Below are 15,757 nucleotides of genomic sequence, written 5' to 3' on the forward strand. Positions count from 1 at the left end.
ACAGAGAACCCCTGAGGGGCCAGGAGAGCAGTGGGTTGCAGGCCTCAAATTCTCATAAAAAGACCAGTCTTAATGGTCTGAGACTAGAAGGTCTGGGGAGCCCAAGATAGGAACCATTCCCAAAGCCAACTCTTCAGACAGGATTGGACTAGACTGTGGAATAGAAAATGATACTGGTGAAAAACGAGCTTCTTGAATCATGTAGACACATGAGACTATGTGGGCAGCTCCTGTCTGGAGGGGAGATGAGGGGGCAGAGGGGGTCGGCAGCTGGCTGAATGGACATGAAGATAGTGGAGGGAAGGAGTGTGCTGTCTGGGCGAGAGCAATCAGGAGTATATAGCGAGGTATATATAAATTTTTGTATGAAAGACTGACTTGATTTGTGAACTTTCACTTAAAACACAATAAAAACTTAGAAGAAAAATACTGAAAAACGGAAAAGACAAGACTCCAAGGTTCCGGCCACCCGGGGGAAGTGTTACTCTTCGTGGAGCTGGGACAGAGGGAGGGCTGGGTTATCAAGTCCTTCTGTCAACTGACCAGACACCCAAGCTCAGCTGGTGCTCAGATGGGTGTCAGCAGTATACGGGTGATACCTAAAGCCACAGATCAGAGGTCAGCCAGAGAATAAGGGGTCAAAGGAGTCCAAACATTAAGTCTTGGGGGTCTCCTACTTTTAGGGGTCAGGAAGCCAGTTGCCCCCAGCTCATGGTGACCCAATGTGTCAGAGAACTGTACATCATGAAGTGTCAATGGCTGACTTTTTAGAAGTAGATGGCCAGGTCTTTCTCCTGAGGTGCCTCTGGATGGACTTGAACTATCAACCTTCAGTTAGCAGCCGAGTACATTAACTGTTTGTACCACCCAGGGACCCCTAGGCATCATCAAGGTGGCAGCAAAGGAGAAAGGAGAGCTGAGGGAATGGGGTCCAAAGCCAGCCCAAGAGCAAGCTTCAAAGCAGGAGTCACCAGCTGTCACATGAATGGGTGTTGATTTGGCAACAAGGTCATTTCATTGGTGACTTTTAAGTACTATTTCAGTGGGGGCAAGATTGATTGCAAGTGGGTTCTAGAAAGGAGAAGGGTGGCTGCAAAGCTTTCCATACACTTTCCTGCAGAAGGGAATAGAAAAATGGTGCAGTGGCTGTGGGGGGATGATGAGAGGCTAAGAGGTTTTCTTGAAGGTGGGCAAGCAAATGGATGTTCATATGGGGGGGGGTCTTTCAGCAGAAAAATGCACAACAGTAGAGACGTTAAATCTTACGTGACTTGTCCAGCGGAAGGGCTGGGAATCAGTGCAGAAGGCTCTGCCCAGCCCACCTGAGGGCACAGTCAAGTTCGGCAAACTCTGGGCCAGCTGGGCAGCCAAGCAGTAGACCAGTTCCTTGGATGCTTTCTAAGTTGCTGCTCCCATAAAGCAAGGGACAGAAAGCAAATACTTTATTCCAAATTATTCTCGTATCTTCCCCTCCTCTCAGCTAAAGGTGACACACAAGCTCTCCTTGAACCTCTGGACAGCAGCTGGTCTGTTTGACTTGGAGAGGATGGGTCAAGGCCAGAGTTTGTTGTTTCTTAACAGTATGTGTCTGGCACAACTGACTTCATTGTTCGTAGGCTGGGTTACAACTGCTTACTTGGAAAACCTCTTTTCCCAGAGAAGCTTGTTAGGGTCCCAACCTTGCCACCAGCACACAGGAGGGCACCGAGACTCAGATCTATTGGCCTGAACTTAAATATTTTATCTTTATGCAAATCCAACAAGACTGACCAAAAAGGCTAGCAGGTCAAGGGTCTGAAGCTCATCTTACTTCCTCTCCAAGTATTTCAGAAACATGCTCCTCAGAACAAGTCCTGACCTCCAACCCTGCACAAGGCAGCCAGGAAGATCTTGACAGTGGCCTTAGTATATACGGTTTAGCTCATTTTTAACATCAAGATGGAAGCTTCTTCATCACTGAGTTCCTTGGAAGCTGTCCCTGAGGCGGACATTCAGTCTAAAGATCTAAGGGGCGTGTGGGGGCCTGACAAAGGACGTCCATCACCACCATCACCTGGGGGTGGCATTCAGAGGTCCATTCACGTCAGAGAGGTTTTATGAGGGCCCCAAGCCCCCAGGGACAGATATACCAGCACAGCACTCTTTCCTGCAAACCAGAAATGGGGGTCACAACGTCCAGAATGGCACACTAAGCCCTCCTTTTCCTGGCAGCAGCACCGCGACTGACATATTGTGTGGTTCTGCTTTGTTTTCATGTCACAGCCACTTCAGCTCTTCCCTCACGTGACACTTGGCTGAGCTGCTATCTGGCGGGCAGAAGTGTGCTCCGTGGAGATAGGCAGTGACTGCTGAACAGAGGCTGAGAAGGATGACCATTTATAAACATTTGGAATTTTATTTAAAAAAAAAAAAAAAAAAATCACAACCATGAACATTGTTACAGTTATAGGCCCTCTTGGTTCTCCACAACGACACTGAGCATGCTCACAAGGGGTTCCCACTGGTTTAGTCTTAGTTAAACAACCATCTTATCTTTAAAAGGAAAAAAACAAAGAAAAACGAAAAAAACTCGGCACACTACCATTTAACTTGTTTAATGTTTCTCCAAGAATGGTGAAAAATACTAAAGTACAGACAAGGAATAATCATAATGTTGTGGCCAACATTATAAATATGGAATTATAAATTTAAAACATTTTCTGGTTTAAAAAATAAATCTGGTAGTCAATGCAGCTCTGCGGGGTTCTGTCTAGTAGGGCCGGTCTCTGCGCTCCTGGCGGTGCTCGCCTCTGCAGGGCAAAGAGGGGTCGTGGTTAAAACGGGGGACGAGAGGGTACCCCTCCAAAGAGCCAAAGAGACCCTCCTTCTCTGACTGATTCCAAGCACTGAGACCAGCTTCCCATTTCCTGCTGTCACACTGGGAAAGGCTGCCCTCGCCACCCGTCAGCAGCCCCACAGCTGGCTTCACCATCACGGTCACGTACTTATCCATTTTCCCAGGTCCTCCGCGTCCGCCTCTTCTTCCTCCCATCTGTTCCATCAAAGGTCCAGGGGGCCCCCCAGGACCACCTCGTCTTCCTCCACCAAAACCACCTCGGTCCATGCCCCGGCCGCCACGGAAGCCACCTCTGTCTCCACCACGGCCACCTCGGAACATACCACCAGGGCCTCCGCGGTCCATGAGGCCACCTCTCCCGCCCCGCATGCCACCAGGGCCACCTCTGCCACGGTCACCACCTAAGGTAAGGCAAAGGGTGGGATACAACAGATCAGTAGTGAGACAGAGAGCTGGGTGGCTGCAGAAGTTCTGTGGATATGTCCGAGGCTGCTCCAGCTCTGCTTCCCTTACCCAGAGCAGAAACAAAATTGGGTTTCCTATTTACTTTACTCAAGCTGAACACCCGATTCAGAATTCTGAAATGAAAATTCAACTATAACCTCAAGAGCTCAGTACCAGGGATGCACTTATTGAAACCTGATTCTTAGCAGTGGGCAGCTGTAGTTTCCGAAGCCCGCCAAGTTAACAAGAGAGGCACAGTACCAGGACGCTGAGGGGATGTTCATAAAACCTGTACCTACCCGGGGGCGGGAAGGGTGGTGGGAGGAAGCCTTCAGGCTTAGGGGCCTTACACTGGTTGCATTCTGTTCTCCAGGCGAAGTTCTGGTTTCCACAACCCCTGTATAAAATGACATCACAGTAGAAATCAGCAAGTGAACTAAGGTGCTGCAGCTGAGTAAGCAAAGGAGGCACTGAGCAGGTACACACTGCACTCGACCACCATGCGCTGGGCCCCAGGTCAAAACCAGGTACTACAAGCACCACTGACAGGATGTGTCCACAGAAGATGGCTTTAGAGCCACAGCCTCAGGCAGCAACGCAGCCACGGGACCAGTGTCTGATCCAGCAGAATGTCTGCACAGCCACGTGCATCTGGTGGGATGGACGGTGACTTTCAGAAGGCCACTGAAGCGGTGATGCATGGCCCCATCACCATTACACTCATCTGGACAGAGAAGCTGAAGCCAGCAGTCCTCCTCTCCATAGGGAACAAGGGAGACAAAAGGGCCAGGCTTTGCTAGCAGGGTATCAATTTGCCAAGAGAAGTACATACGGATTGGGGCACTGCCAGTCTCCAGCTCGGTGCTGGACATTTCCTCCTCCAGATGGGTTCCCTCGAGAACCCCGGGGTCCTCTTGGGGGGAAGCCTCCTCTGTCTCCTCCACGGCCTCCCATGCGACCCATGGGTCCCCCAGGACCTCCTGGGCCTCCTGGACCTGCAACAAGCAGCAGCAAATCACTTCTTTATAATACCAGATTTGCTCAAGGAAAATCAAAATCCCTAATGAATTCCCACAGACCACTGTTCTCCTTTCCCCACTGCCTCCAGGCTTTCCCCCAGGCCCCCAGGCCCAGGGCAGGCATCAGCACCTTCCTAACCACCACCAGGTTCTGAGGAGAGCCTTTCTGTGCACATTACTTCACTTGGCTTCCACTCCAAATTCTAGGACAGATGGAGAAACCAAAGCACAGCAGCAGCAGAGATGACGCCCAGGCAGAGTGGCTCCATGGGGCATCCAGCCTCCCTGACTCATCAACCCACCTTCTTCCCTACCTCCCTTTTAACGCCCACGAACATGTATTAACAACATTCAACAGTCTCGTTTTTGATCAATATCAACTGCCGCCAAAATCCACTATCATTGTTAGTAGCTGACACCAAGTCAGTTTCAACTCATGGCGACCTCGTGCGTGCGAAGAACCGCACCACAGGGTTTTTAAGGCTATGACCTTTCAAAAGTAGACTGCCAGGCCTGTCTTCTGAGGTGCCTCTGGGTGAGTTCGAACTGCCAACCTTTCGGCTATTAGTGAAGTACTCAACCATTTGCATTACCCAGGGCTTCCTTCAACAATCTAATACTGATGCCACACACCCTTCTAGTCTCTATGGGGTTGTCTCCACTCTAGAAATCAGGTTTCTCAAGGACAAGAAGTGTATTGAAAAACTTTTAACACAGACACAGCTCAGAGAAAACATCTAGTAAATACCTCCACGAAGTGGCGGTGGCATCCCTCTGCCCTCACGGGGTGGCATTCCACCCCGCATGCTGTTCATAGGAGGCTTCTTCCGAGCAAGAGACACTTTAAGCTTGCTTCCTTGGAAATCTTTCCCTGGAACACAGTAACAGAACATCAGTTACTTTCTTCCTCAGAGAACTGGAAAGGGCCAGGCTGCCTTTTCACAGATTCCTCCATCATCATCAAATGAACTTCCTGTCTGCAAATCTGCCCCACTTGTTTTCTGACCATGATTTATCTTTACTGGCAAGGCAAAAAAAAAAAAAAAAAAAAGTTTCAAAAGATACATAAAACCATAAACTAAAAATATTCTCTGTAGTCTTCTTAAAACCAAACAACAGTTCAGCTTAATAAAAAATGCCTGGCTTGAGCATTATGCTTTTTTAAAAACTATCTGGGATAAACTGACAACAGCAACTTGAAAGTTAGATAGGAACCTAAGAGGGCGAATGAGTTTATGTTAATGGGGGAAGAACTCAGAGAAGGAAGGTGAGAATGGTGGTACGTCGTGAAGACTGTATAATCAACGTCAGCTGAATTGTACACACAGGAACAGTTGCACTGGTTTATGTTCTGCTGTGTACATTCTCAGTAACAACAACAAAAAAATATGCATACAAATATTAAATCGAATGTATACTGGATGTTTCTTTTGAAGGGTTTTCTGTGCCTTCTGATAATACTTGTACTTGGAGAAACATCTACAGCTTTATGCAAGATTTGTAATAACAGTGCCTGAAAACAGAGCTACCTTCTAATAACCAAGAGTCAGGGCCTCAATCCCTCACACAGTAGAAGGAGACAGGCAATCAGCTTTCCAACTGCTACCCAGGCTCCACCAGGAGCCAGATGGTCTTCTTGTTCCTAGGAATCTGAAGTTTCTCCTTCCTGTTGTGCCCTACAGTTACACCAAGGGAGAATGTACCTGTCCCTTGTCCTCAGAACCACTTCAGAGAATAACGTTCTAACAGCCAGAGTTAAATACACTAGCAAGACCCTTTTCTCTACCTGCAAGCTTGTTACACTTGCTACAGGACCCTCCATGTACCCCAGAGCTGACAAGGGTGAGTACACCCAGCGAGTACACCCTTCTCGACCGCAGGCCCCTACCATCAAACCACTCCACAGCAGCCTTGGCAGTTGGCGGGTCTTCATACGACACTGTGGCATCGCCTTTGGGCTTCCCGGTTTCCTTGTCCAGGTAGATATGGATCATGGGTTGCCCAGTTCTCTTGTTCATCTAGACATAAAATGGCACAGTTAGCCTATGACTGACTAGAATATACTCATCTGCGGGAAAAAGTCCAAGTGAATTTCAGAAAGTCCCTCAAAACTATCAAAAGCAATAACTGTTCACACGTAGACACACATTCACTAGGATGGTATGTTATTTCTGTGTAGTAAAATTATGGGTGCCTTATTTCCTAATTTCTACAACAAACATATCCTTATGTAATTTCCCCCTTGAATACGTTTTCTCACAGGGATTTCTGATTCATTCCAGCATGGCAATTTTTTCCTCCAGAACTCCAGATCACTAGTTTTCCAGGTGAACACCAGGCACAGCTGGCTTTAATTCAAGAGTCACACTGTACGAGAATGAATGCTTTGTACTAAACGTGCACATGATCAAAGTCTAATCTATGTATGTTCATTTACATATCTAGTGATACTTGAGAGCTACCTACCTATAGAGCTTTTTTTACAAAAAGAGAAGGTTACACCTAACTGTATGAAATAATACGTACGTTTTAAAAAAAAAACAGGATACATAAAAACTAAACAGATGTATGGCAAAACAGTAGTATGAATGATGAGACATGTATTTTTAAAATCTTTTATTTCCCCCAAATATGGCAAACACTGCTTTCTTAACTAGGAAAAACTGCCCACGCCCTAATAAACATTATATACATATTGAAAGGCAGTATTTTAAAAATAATCCATATCTTAAACAAACAGTGCAAGCACAAGCCTCTCTGGGTTCACTTTTCCCAAGTATACGTAGGTCATGATAGTAGAAACCAAAATCATTTAGCTTCTGGGGTGTGTTATGTGCATACAAGTAGAATGAAACTGCCTTATGTAATATAATCAACTGTATTTCTACATGGCTGTAATAATCAGACAATATTTAAAGATGACCCTTAATCATAGAAATTTGCAAGTATGTATGAAACCTGGAAATAAAACTAATAAAGTTGCAAGACTTTCAAGGAGATAGTCCTTACGGAAAACTTAAATAAATGGAGCTATACAATTTTCATGGAAATAAAAGACTGCTTACATTCCTGAAGGAAAACAAACAAAATCCAGAGGAATCTGTCTTACTAGCTATCCAGACTTAGCATAAAGCTATAGTAATTCAGCATGGTAGTAGCCCAGACCATACAAATTGACCAAAAGTACATGACAGTCAAGAAATAGATCCATGGATGGTAAGAGCGTCTATGTGACAGATAAAGCATTATACACCACCGGGAAAAGGACAGAACTTTCTGTAAATGTTCTTGGAACAAACAATCTCGCAAACAGAAAAAATAAATAAATAAATACAAAGAAACTATTAAGGAAAAGATTGGTAAGTTCAACTAAATTAAAACTAAAAACTTCTGTTCATCAAAAGAAAATGAGGAAGAAAAAAAAAAAAAAAGCCACAAGCTGGGAGATGATGCTGGCAACACACACAAAGATTAGCATTCATATAATAACAAAGAACTACCTCTCACTTTACTTCCCACCAGATCAGCATAAGTTACCAAGTCTGGTGACCCCCAGTAGTGATGTGGATGCGGTGGATGTGGTCCTGGGGATGCTAGTGGGAGTCCAAGTCGGTCAGCCACACTGTTACCTTGTGAAGCTGCACATGCACACCTTAAGAACCAGCAATTTCACATAACAGAAACCCATATATTGGCACAAGAATGTATACTGCGGCATCGTCTGCAGTGATAAAAACCTAGAAACCACCCAGCTGTCTAGTAAGAGAATGGATAAATAACCTGTAGTGTATCTATAAATGGAATACAGGATTCTCAAACTTTTGAGTGTCTGACCTAGGTTCTCCCATTCCCCAAAAAAGCCTGTTTCTTTTACAGTCTTCCCAACCCCTTTAATAACAGCACCATTCCACCTCAGGCCAAAACTTTGGAGTCACCCTCAATTCCTCTAGTTTTCATAGTCATCTAAAATGCCAGGAAATTCTCTTCTTCATTACATATATAGAATCTGACTACTTTTTGCCTTTGCAACTGCTGCCACCCTGGTCACTTCTCTCCTGGTTACTGTAGTCACCTGTCTGGTCTCCTTGCATCTGTCCTTACCCCCTCCTGCGCTGTCAGATCATGTCACTCCCCCAGCTCCCATTTCACTCTAGGCCTTACAATGATGTCCTCAAGGCTAGCTATGCTCTGGGCTCCCTATCACCCCTGGCCCCCATCTCCTAGTAATCCCCCTCTACCTAGCTCAGCTCTAGCCACACTGGCTTCCTTGCTGTCCCTTAAAATTGCCAGGCAAGACCCTGCCCCCAGGACTTCTGTCCTTGCCGATCCCTCCACGGTTCTGAAACACCCTTCCCTCCCCACAAGAGCTGTACGGCTCCATTCAGAACCAGCAGCTCGGCTCCTGGGCATGTATCAGAGAAACTCACATACCGCCTCTGGAGACACACACGAGAACGTGCACTGCAGCATCATTTGCAGTAGCAAAAACAATTTTCTCTCTGTCCACTTGCCTTTTTTTCTCCATAACATTTACCATCTAACATGACATTCATCTTTTCTTATATATTCCCCACTATATATAAGCTCCAAATTCACTGCCTTTTAGCAGTGCTTAATAAACATTCAATCTCACAATTATGTAAAACAAAATACTGTTGAGGGCACTGCTATAAAGAAAAGGAATGACAAAATTCAGGGGAGGGGAAGGGAAACGGCTCCAACCAGGAAGAAATATACCAGGTGCTTCAAAGGAACTCATAAAGCTCTACTTGTGCTGAAAGGTGGACACATATGTTTATTATTTCTTAAACTCTCTCTGTTATATATTGTTTAAGTATTTTAGATTTTACAGGAAGTAGTGTCCCCGTGAATGTCCTTCAACTAACTGATAACTGTAAGCATGACCCTGATTATCAAGTATGGTTAAACTGTGTTAAGCATTTCTATCAAAAAACGGCTAACACAACTGGACTAAACCAAAAACTAAGAAGTTTCCTGAGTACAACCAAACACTTCGAGGGACCACAGCAGCAGGGTCAGGGGTCTGGGCACCATGGTTTCAGGGGACATTTAGGTCAACTGACATAAAGTTTATTAAGAAAATGTTCTGCACCCCACTTTGGTGAGCGGTGCTCTGGGGGTTTTAAAAGTTAGCAAGCAGCCATCTAAAATCCATCAATTGGTCCCAACCCACGTGGAGCAAAGGAGAATGAAGAACACTAAAGCCACAAGGAAAATAAGAGCCCAAGAGATAGAAAGGGCCACATAAACCAGACACTCCATCAGCCTAAGACCAGAAGAACTAGATGGTACGTGGCTACCACCAATGACCACAAGAGAGTCCCTGACAGAGTAGGGAGAAAAGTGGGACAGAGAACTCAAATTCTAGTTAAAAAAAAACAAAAACAAAAACAACAGACTTAATGGTCTGATTGAGGCTAGAGGGACCCCAGAGGACATGGCCCCTGGACTCTGTTAGCCCCAAACTAAAACAACTTCTGAAGCCAACTCTTCAAAGATTAGACTGGACTATAAGACATTAAATGACACCTGTAAAGAGTGTGCTTCTTAGCTTAAGCAGATACAAGAGACTAAATGGGCAGTGCCTGGCCGGAGGTGAGATGAGAAGGCAGAAGGGACAAAGAACTGTGTGAATGGACACGGGAAATACAGGGTAGAAAGGAGGAGTGTGCTGTTATATTACAGGCAGAGGAACTGGGGTCATATAACAATGTGTATATAAGTTTTTGTATGAGAAACTAACTTGAACTGTCAACTTTCCCTTCAAGCACGATTAAAGAAAAAAAAAAAATGCTAACAAAAAATTTTCTTTTGATAGTTTAAGGAACAAACCACATGGTGCCCAGAAAGAAAAAAGCCAGGCAACTTCAGAAATGACAACCAACATTGATCCAATCTAATGGAAGTATTCAGTCCCCCCAAGTTCTGCCCAGTTACCTGCATATGCTTTACTTACCTTAACAACCCCACACTGCTTAAAGAAGTCCGTCAGATCATCCAGAGTCACACTGTCATTTAATCCTTGCACATAAATCGCACTATTGTCAGAGTCTTCATCTGGATCTACAGGTGGGCCTTGAGGAGAAAACAGAGCAGAGAGGGAGGTATTGTCATGTATCTGTGACTGCTTATTACCCAACTGGTCACTACTGCCCACCAGTATTCATCACAAAGCTAAGAGAACTACCAACCACACGAACAAGAACACAGGGAAAACTCTTGGTTTAAGGCTGTTATGAGTAGACACTCATGATAATGGAGCCCCAGACTGCCCTCAACAGCAAGGATATCACCCTGACCTACCATGCTGCTGAACTCAGGATGCACACGCTTCCGTGCTATTCATTTACAAAACACAAATAAAGATCAAGAATTCAAAATTACCTAAATCAAGATCTGGTCCTTCGTCCATGGGTCCTGCCAACCAGGAAAGATCATAGAAAATATTATTAGTGCACGCCTTGTAAGCTACAAACCTTACAAACACACATAGCTATCTACTACACCACCATGTGATGGGGCTTCATTAAATTCAAAATGACCCGCACTGCTAAAATGGTGCAGTGCCCCTTTAACATCTGTGATAGGTTTGCTAGGGTTTGTTTGCTGATTTGCTTTTAAACCATTAACCAAATACACTTTCAATGCTTATGTGCCAAATTAGTGTTAAATTTAAGTCAAAATATTTCCTCCAAATAAACCAAATTTAAAAAATGTATTCTCCCCCACATTACAGAAGCAGTTGCTCAATACTTTGCATTACCCTTTGTTTTGTAACCATAGGTTAACCTTATTACCCCTAAGACAATGCCGGCAGTACCCATTAGTCTCTTTTGTATAGATCATCTTTAAACCACTTATGAAACTAATAAAAAATTATATTTTTCTAAAAACTGACTGTATTTTTTTTTAAACACTATCCATGGTAATACTCAAAAACTTACCACCAGGCTTATTGAAGCCACCTCGCTCTCCAGCGCTGCTGGGGGGATAAACGAAGAAATGAAGGCCTTTCCCTTTAAAAGCCAGTACCGCTCTGAGCCTTCGGGGGGCTCTTGGGGAAGAAGGGCACTGGCTAAACACATCTCCAAACAATGCATCTCTCTCATCTTGTCACTATGCCTTTCTTCAGGGCAGCTGGCTCAAATTTCCTTTATATACAACCTTGCTTGTCTGATTGTACACACCAGTGTGGTTGGTTCCTTGCATTTCTGGGGCTGGTATTAATAGTGCAATACTTGGCAAATTAGGGAGAAAAAAATAGATCCCAAACACCCACCCCATCAGCTGAAAAACTGGGAGAACTGTTGTATAGAGAAGTGGCAAGCTGGGACAACAGCTATGATGAACCTTTTCATGTTCATAAAGGTGCACCCTCAACCTCTCCCAGGGGAGAGCCAAATGAGGCCCTGGGCTTCCTAACAAGTCACAGTATAATAAAGCAGGAGACAATCGCATTAAATGCCTACAACACACATCAGAGGACGCATCCATCCCAATCTTCAGCATAAAGCCATACATTTCAGGGCGCTAATGGATTTAACAATTGCTGTGAAAGGAGAATTTACAACAAATTCCAAGGCTCAATGGACTAAGGGTGCAACTTTACAGACATATCAGTTAATAATAATGATCATGGCAGCATAAAAGTCACTGCCATGTACATTTTAAAGAGAAAGGAGAAATACGAGTTAAGCTTTTTTGGTGAAGTTTCAGGTTTTTTTTTTTTTAATTAAATAAAGGCACCTCCCCAGTGGGAGGCCCTGAGTTTTTTCTAACCAGTATTGCACCTTTAATACCTGAATATACAATTTCAAGCTGTTGCATGCAGCTTTGATTCCTTTTTAAAAGTACACACCATAAAATGTTCTCTCTCTTTAAACACAAAAGTTTACACTTTAATGTTACACAATTCTAGAGTAGTATACCTCCTCTGGTTCATTACCAAACAACAAGTATGCAGTTACCAAAGTTACAGAAGGATTCCATTTATACAATGTATACATTTTGTTAAAAATATTCTATGTATATTTTTCCTCTCCATATGGACACCGTGTCTAGTCCCACTTTTCATTATGCTGCCGGCTGAGTACTGAGTACGGGTACTTTTTAAGTATTGAAGTGTATACAAGGCTCTCACTTTGTAACCTGTAGCATATAAATGCGACAAAGCATGTTAAAAAGTTTCCACGTTTAACAGCCAATGAAAATATCAAAATACTGAGGCAATGAAAAAGGGCATGTTAACAACATTGAGTGCCTTACCTGCAGAAGACACTGAAAACCATCACCACACCACAATATAAAGGGGAGAGGAAACACCCCGATCTGTCCCCACAGGACCCAACCGACTGCTTCACAGTCTGTTGAGGAACCTATGGGGAAAGCCATGATCTTTTCTATGGCTCCGGGAGACTTCTTGTCCAGAAAGAGGGGCCCCTCTACCACCAAAATTAGTAGAAAGATTACTTCTGGATTATTAAAATGGATAGATAAGCTTGAAATTGTTTTTGCAGTTGAAAAATACTAGGAATTCTAGATAATTTGAGACGTGATGATAGTAATTTCAAGTGTCTAGGTCTATTTTAAAACATCCATAAAAAAGTGAAACCTTTATAATGGAATGATTTTTTCCAAATCAGAAGACTGATTTTACTTTATACCAAATTACTCATCAATTTTTGCATGTTGTAAAAGGACTATTTCCTCCAATAAAGATTTCACTGAAGACTTTATTTTTTTTAAGTTATGCAGAACACGTGAGCGTATTAACTGTATTTCAATAGTAAAAAGACTTGTTAATATGAAAGTTATAGATTATCTTTTTAATCTATTTTGAAGTCCATTTCTATAAAGAAGAAATCCTATTCAATTTTTCCTTGAACCAAAAGCAGCACCAAATCCAATTTACTTAACATTCTGCATAACTGTTAACTAGCTTATCTAGGGACAGAACACACACAGAACTAAGCCTTCTGGATTACGTGAACTATCAACATTATACCTCACCTTCATTAAAGCACAGATACCAGGAATGGAGAAGGGATGGGAGGAGAAGGGAGGGGAAGGGCAGGCAGAGGTAGCAGGGTTGTGTTATTGATTTGAACAAAGTTTTCTAAACCAGATTGTGCCATCGATCAAAATGGTCAAACTGATTTAGACTTCTCAAAATCTCCAATGGGGAGTGATCCTGTAATTATATACATTACTCTCTGTAAAAAGCACTTGGGTTTTTCTGTGCTCCAACCAAACTCTATGTACCTCAGGCCACAGTTTAAGGGCTACGGGACCAAGATCATCATCATGTTCAACAATTCCAAGTACAAACAGAAGATGGGGACAAACATTGTAGAAAATAGCTGCATTCCTTTTCTGCAGTATATACACACGGGGTATTTCAAGACAACCATTCAGAAGCAATTAGTTAAAAACTTAGGGATGTTAGAAGGTTTGTGTGTGTTCCATCCCAAGTCTACTACCCACAGAGGCTTTCTACCTCTGGAAACCACGAAGGGAACTGAAAGCTCTAGTTTCAAAACCATTCTTTGTTCTTCCCAATCCAACAAAGTAAACTGGCAGGAAAAAAAGCTGCCACTTAATATGTGCCATAAAGATGACATTTCCATGTTTTAGAAGATGGCTTGAGCTCAAAAGATTGTCCATGGAAATGTAGAAACAAATTTCTTATGTCTTTCAGTCCCTTCTTTCCACTGAAAATCCTACGGATGAAACAAAATTAGGTAAAAGGAGAAAAGGTTTGCTCTTACCCCATTCCACCGCGTCCTCCTCCCCGCCCACCTCTGCTCATGCCTCCACGATCAAATCCCCCTCTTCCCCTGCCCCGGTTATCAGGGCCACTCATGCTCCGGTTCTCTCCTGGTCCGGAAAATCCTCCAGACTCCTGCCCATAAACACCCATGCTACTGGGGTGGTCCTGTCGGAATGAACCTGAGGAAAGAGTCACACCTGTAAGCCATGAACCAGCATTTACACCCCTACTTGATGCATTTTCTCCTGGAATCACAGACATCTAAATTGCTAGACTCTCATCAAGGGACTATCTTCTTTATGCCACAATAAAACATCCCTACCCAGTAGGCATTATCTGTATGTTCAACAAAAACTGCTGGTTCATCAAGGCTGAAATAACCTTATTATACATTAGCCTAAAAGAAACTAAAAAAGCCCCTGGCCGACGAACAGTTTATAAAGTTCTGAGTCCTAAGAGGCCTCCGGAAGTTGCTTCTTTAAACTAGACAAGAAACAAAAGTAGAGCCAGGTTTCTTAGGGCTTTAGCATGTTGCTAGGGTTGGACACAATCAAGTAGCACTGCTCATTTTACAGTGGCAATGAGACAGGCCCGTGGAAGGAATTTAATTTAAAAAGATAAAACAATTCAGGTAGAAATTAAATTGTAAAAACAGTCTGGGTTTTCAGTTACTTTTTCAAACAGAATAACTACAAGTATCTTGTATGGAGAACTTTTGCTTTATAGATTAATAAAAATACACACATATGTATGTGTACATACACATACACACACACGGCATTTACTTGATCATCGAATAGTTTTCAATAGCTGCCTGCCTACTCTACTCTCTCCTGCTCTGTAGTCAATCACTTGGGGTGGGCAGGATTCACTCACTGCACATTACCTTCCCAAAAGAGAGCAGGGCTGGCAGTCTAGAACATTTTTCTGATCTGTTACAAAATCTTTTTTTCCCCCTGCAAGGTTATAACAAAATTAAATTGTAGAAAATCACTGATGTTTTTACAGGGACATCTAAGCTGTTTGCTAGGGTGTTATGCCTTAAAGATGCTTCCTGGAGTCCAAAAGTAAACTACGGTAAAGAGCATCCCCATTTCCAGAAACTCCAAACACAATCATTCTTATTTGGTTTTCTCTCTTAGCAACTCACTCTGCTGCCCGTAGCTGCTGCTCTGTTGGCTATATTGACTTGGAGCCTGGCTGTAGGATCCAGTTTGGGGGGGGTAACTAGTGGGCGGCTGCTGCCCATAGCTGCTCTGTTGCCCATAGCTACTCTGCTGTCCATAGCTGCTCGGCTGCCCATACGTGTTCTGCTGAGAGTAACTGCTCTGATCATAGCTAGTCGGCTGTGAAGAGGAATAGCTGAAAGAAAAAAAAAAAAAAAAAAACTTTTTAGGAAAGAAATACAGCTTGTTATCTCTTCAAACCCTTTAATAAGTGACACTCATGGCATGTGACACAGACATCTACTATCTACAGTTTGAACTTGAAACAAGCAAATAATTTTGTATTTAGAGTAACGCTTTAAATGAAAGGGAGGGGGACAGCTATTATAATAAGCCCTCTGAAGAACCTTATAACCTTTCCTCAAACCCCCCACGCCCATTTAAAAAATTATTATTTTCAACTATATTCAAGGCAAACTTAGAGGAGTTGAGATCCTTCCCA

General features: G+C 43.4%; 1 protein-coding gene across 5 annotated transcripts in view; it reads right to left on the minus strand.

Moving 5' to 3' along the window:
- Positions 1-2,403: 2,403 nt before the first annotated feature.
- Positions 2,404-15,757, minus strand: part of EWSR1 (EWS RNA binding protein 1) — a 32,281-nt gene continuing 18,927 nt past the window's right edge. For 2 of the 5 annotated variants that reach the window (XM_010598762.2, XM_010598761.3), the window contains exons 7-17: positions 15,240-15,451; positions 14,088-14,268; positions 11,265-11,299; positions 10,705-10,737; positions 10,277-10,395; positions 6,188-6,317; positions 5,048-5,170; positions 4,113-4,275; positions 3,580-3,677; positions 2,985-3,237; positions 2,404-2,789 (exon numbers count right to left, since the gene is read on the minus strand). In XM_010598762.2, the coding sequence (XP_010597064.1) occupies positions 2,750-2,789; positions 2,985-3,237; positions 3,580-3,677; positions 4,113-4,275; positions 5,048-5,170; positions 6,188-6,317; positions 10,277-10,395; positions 10,705-10,737; positions 11,265-11,299; positions 14,088-14,268; positions 15,240-15,451 (1,387 nt within the window). In that variant the 3' untranslated portion in view covers positions 2,404-2,749. Of the gene's footprint in view, positions 2,790-2,984; positions 3,238-3,579; positions 3,678-4,112; positions 4,276-5,047; positions 5,171-6,187; positions 6,318-10,276; positions 10,396-10,704; positions 10,738-11,264; positions 11,303-14,087; positions 14,269-15,239; positions 15,452-15,757 lie in introns of all 5 variants that reach the window. The other 3 variants (XM_010598760.3, XM_023559260.2, XM_064272502.1) reach the window with 2 other exon arrangements.

This window comes from Loxodonta africana, chromosome 19 (genome assembly GCF_030014295.1).
Source record: "Loxodonta africana isolate mLoxAfr1 chromosome 19, mLoxAfr1.hap2, whole genome shotgun sequence".
NCBI classification, from domain to species: Eukaryota; Metazoa; Chordata; class Mammalia; order Proboscidea; family Elephantidae; genus Loxodonta; species Loxodonta africana.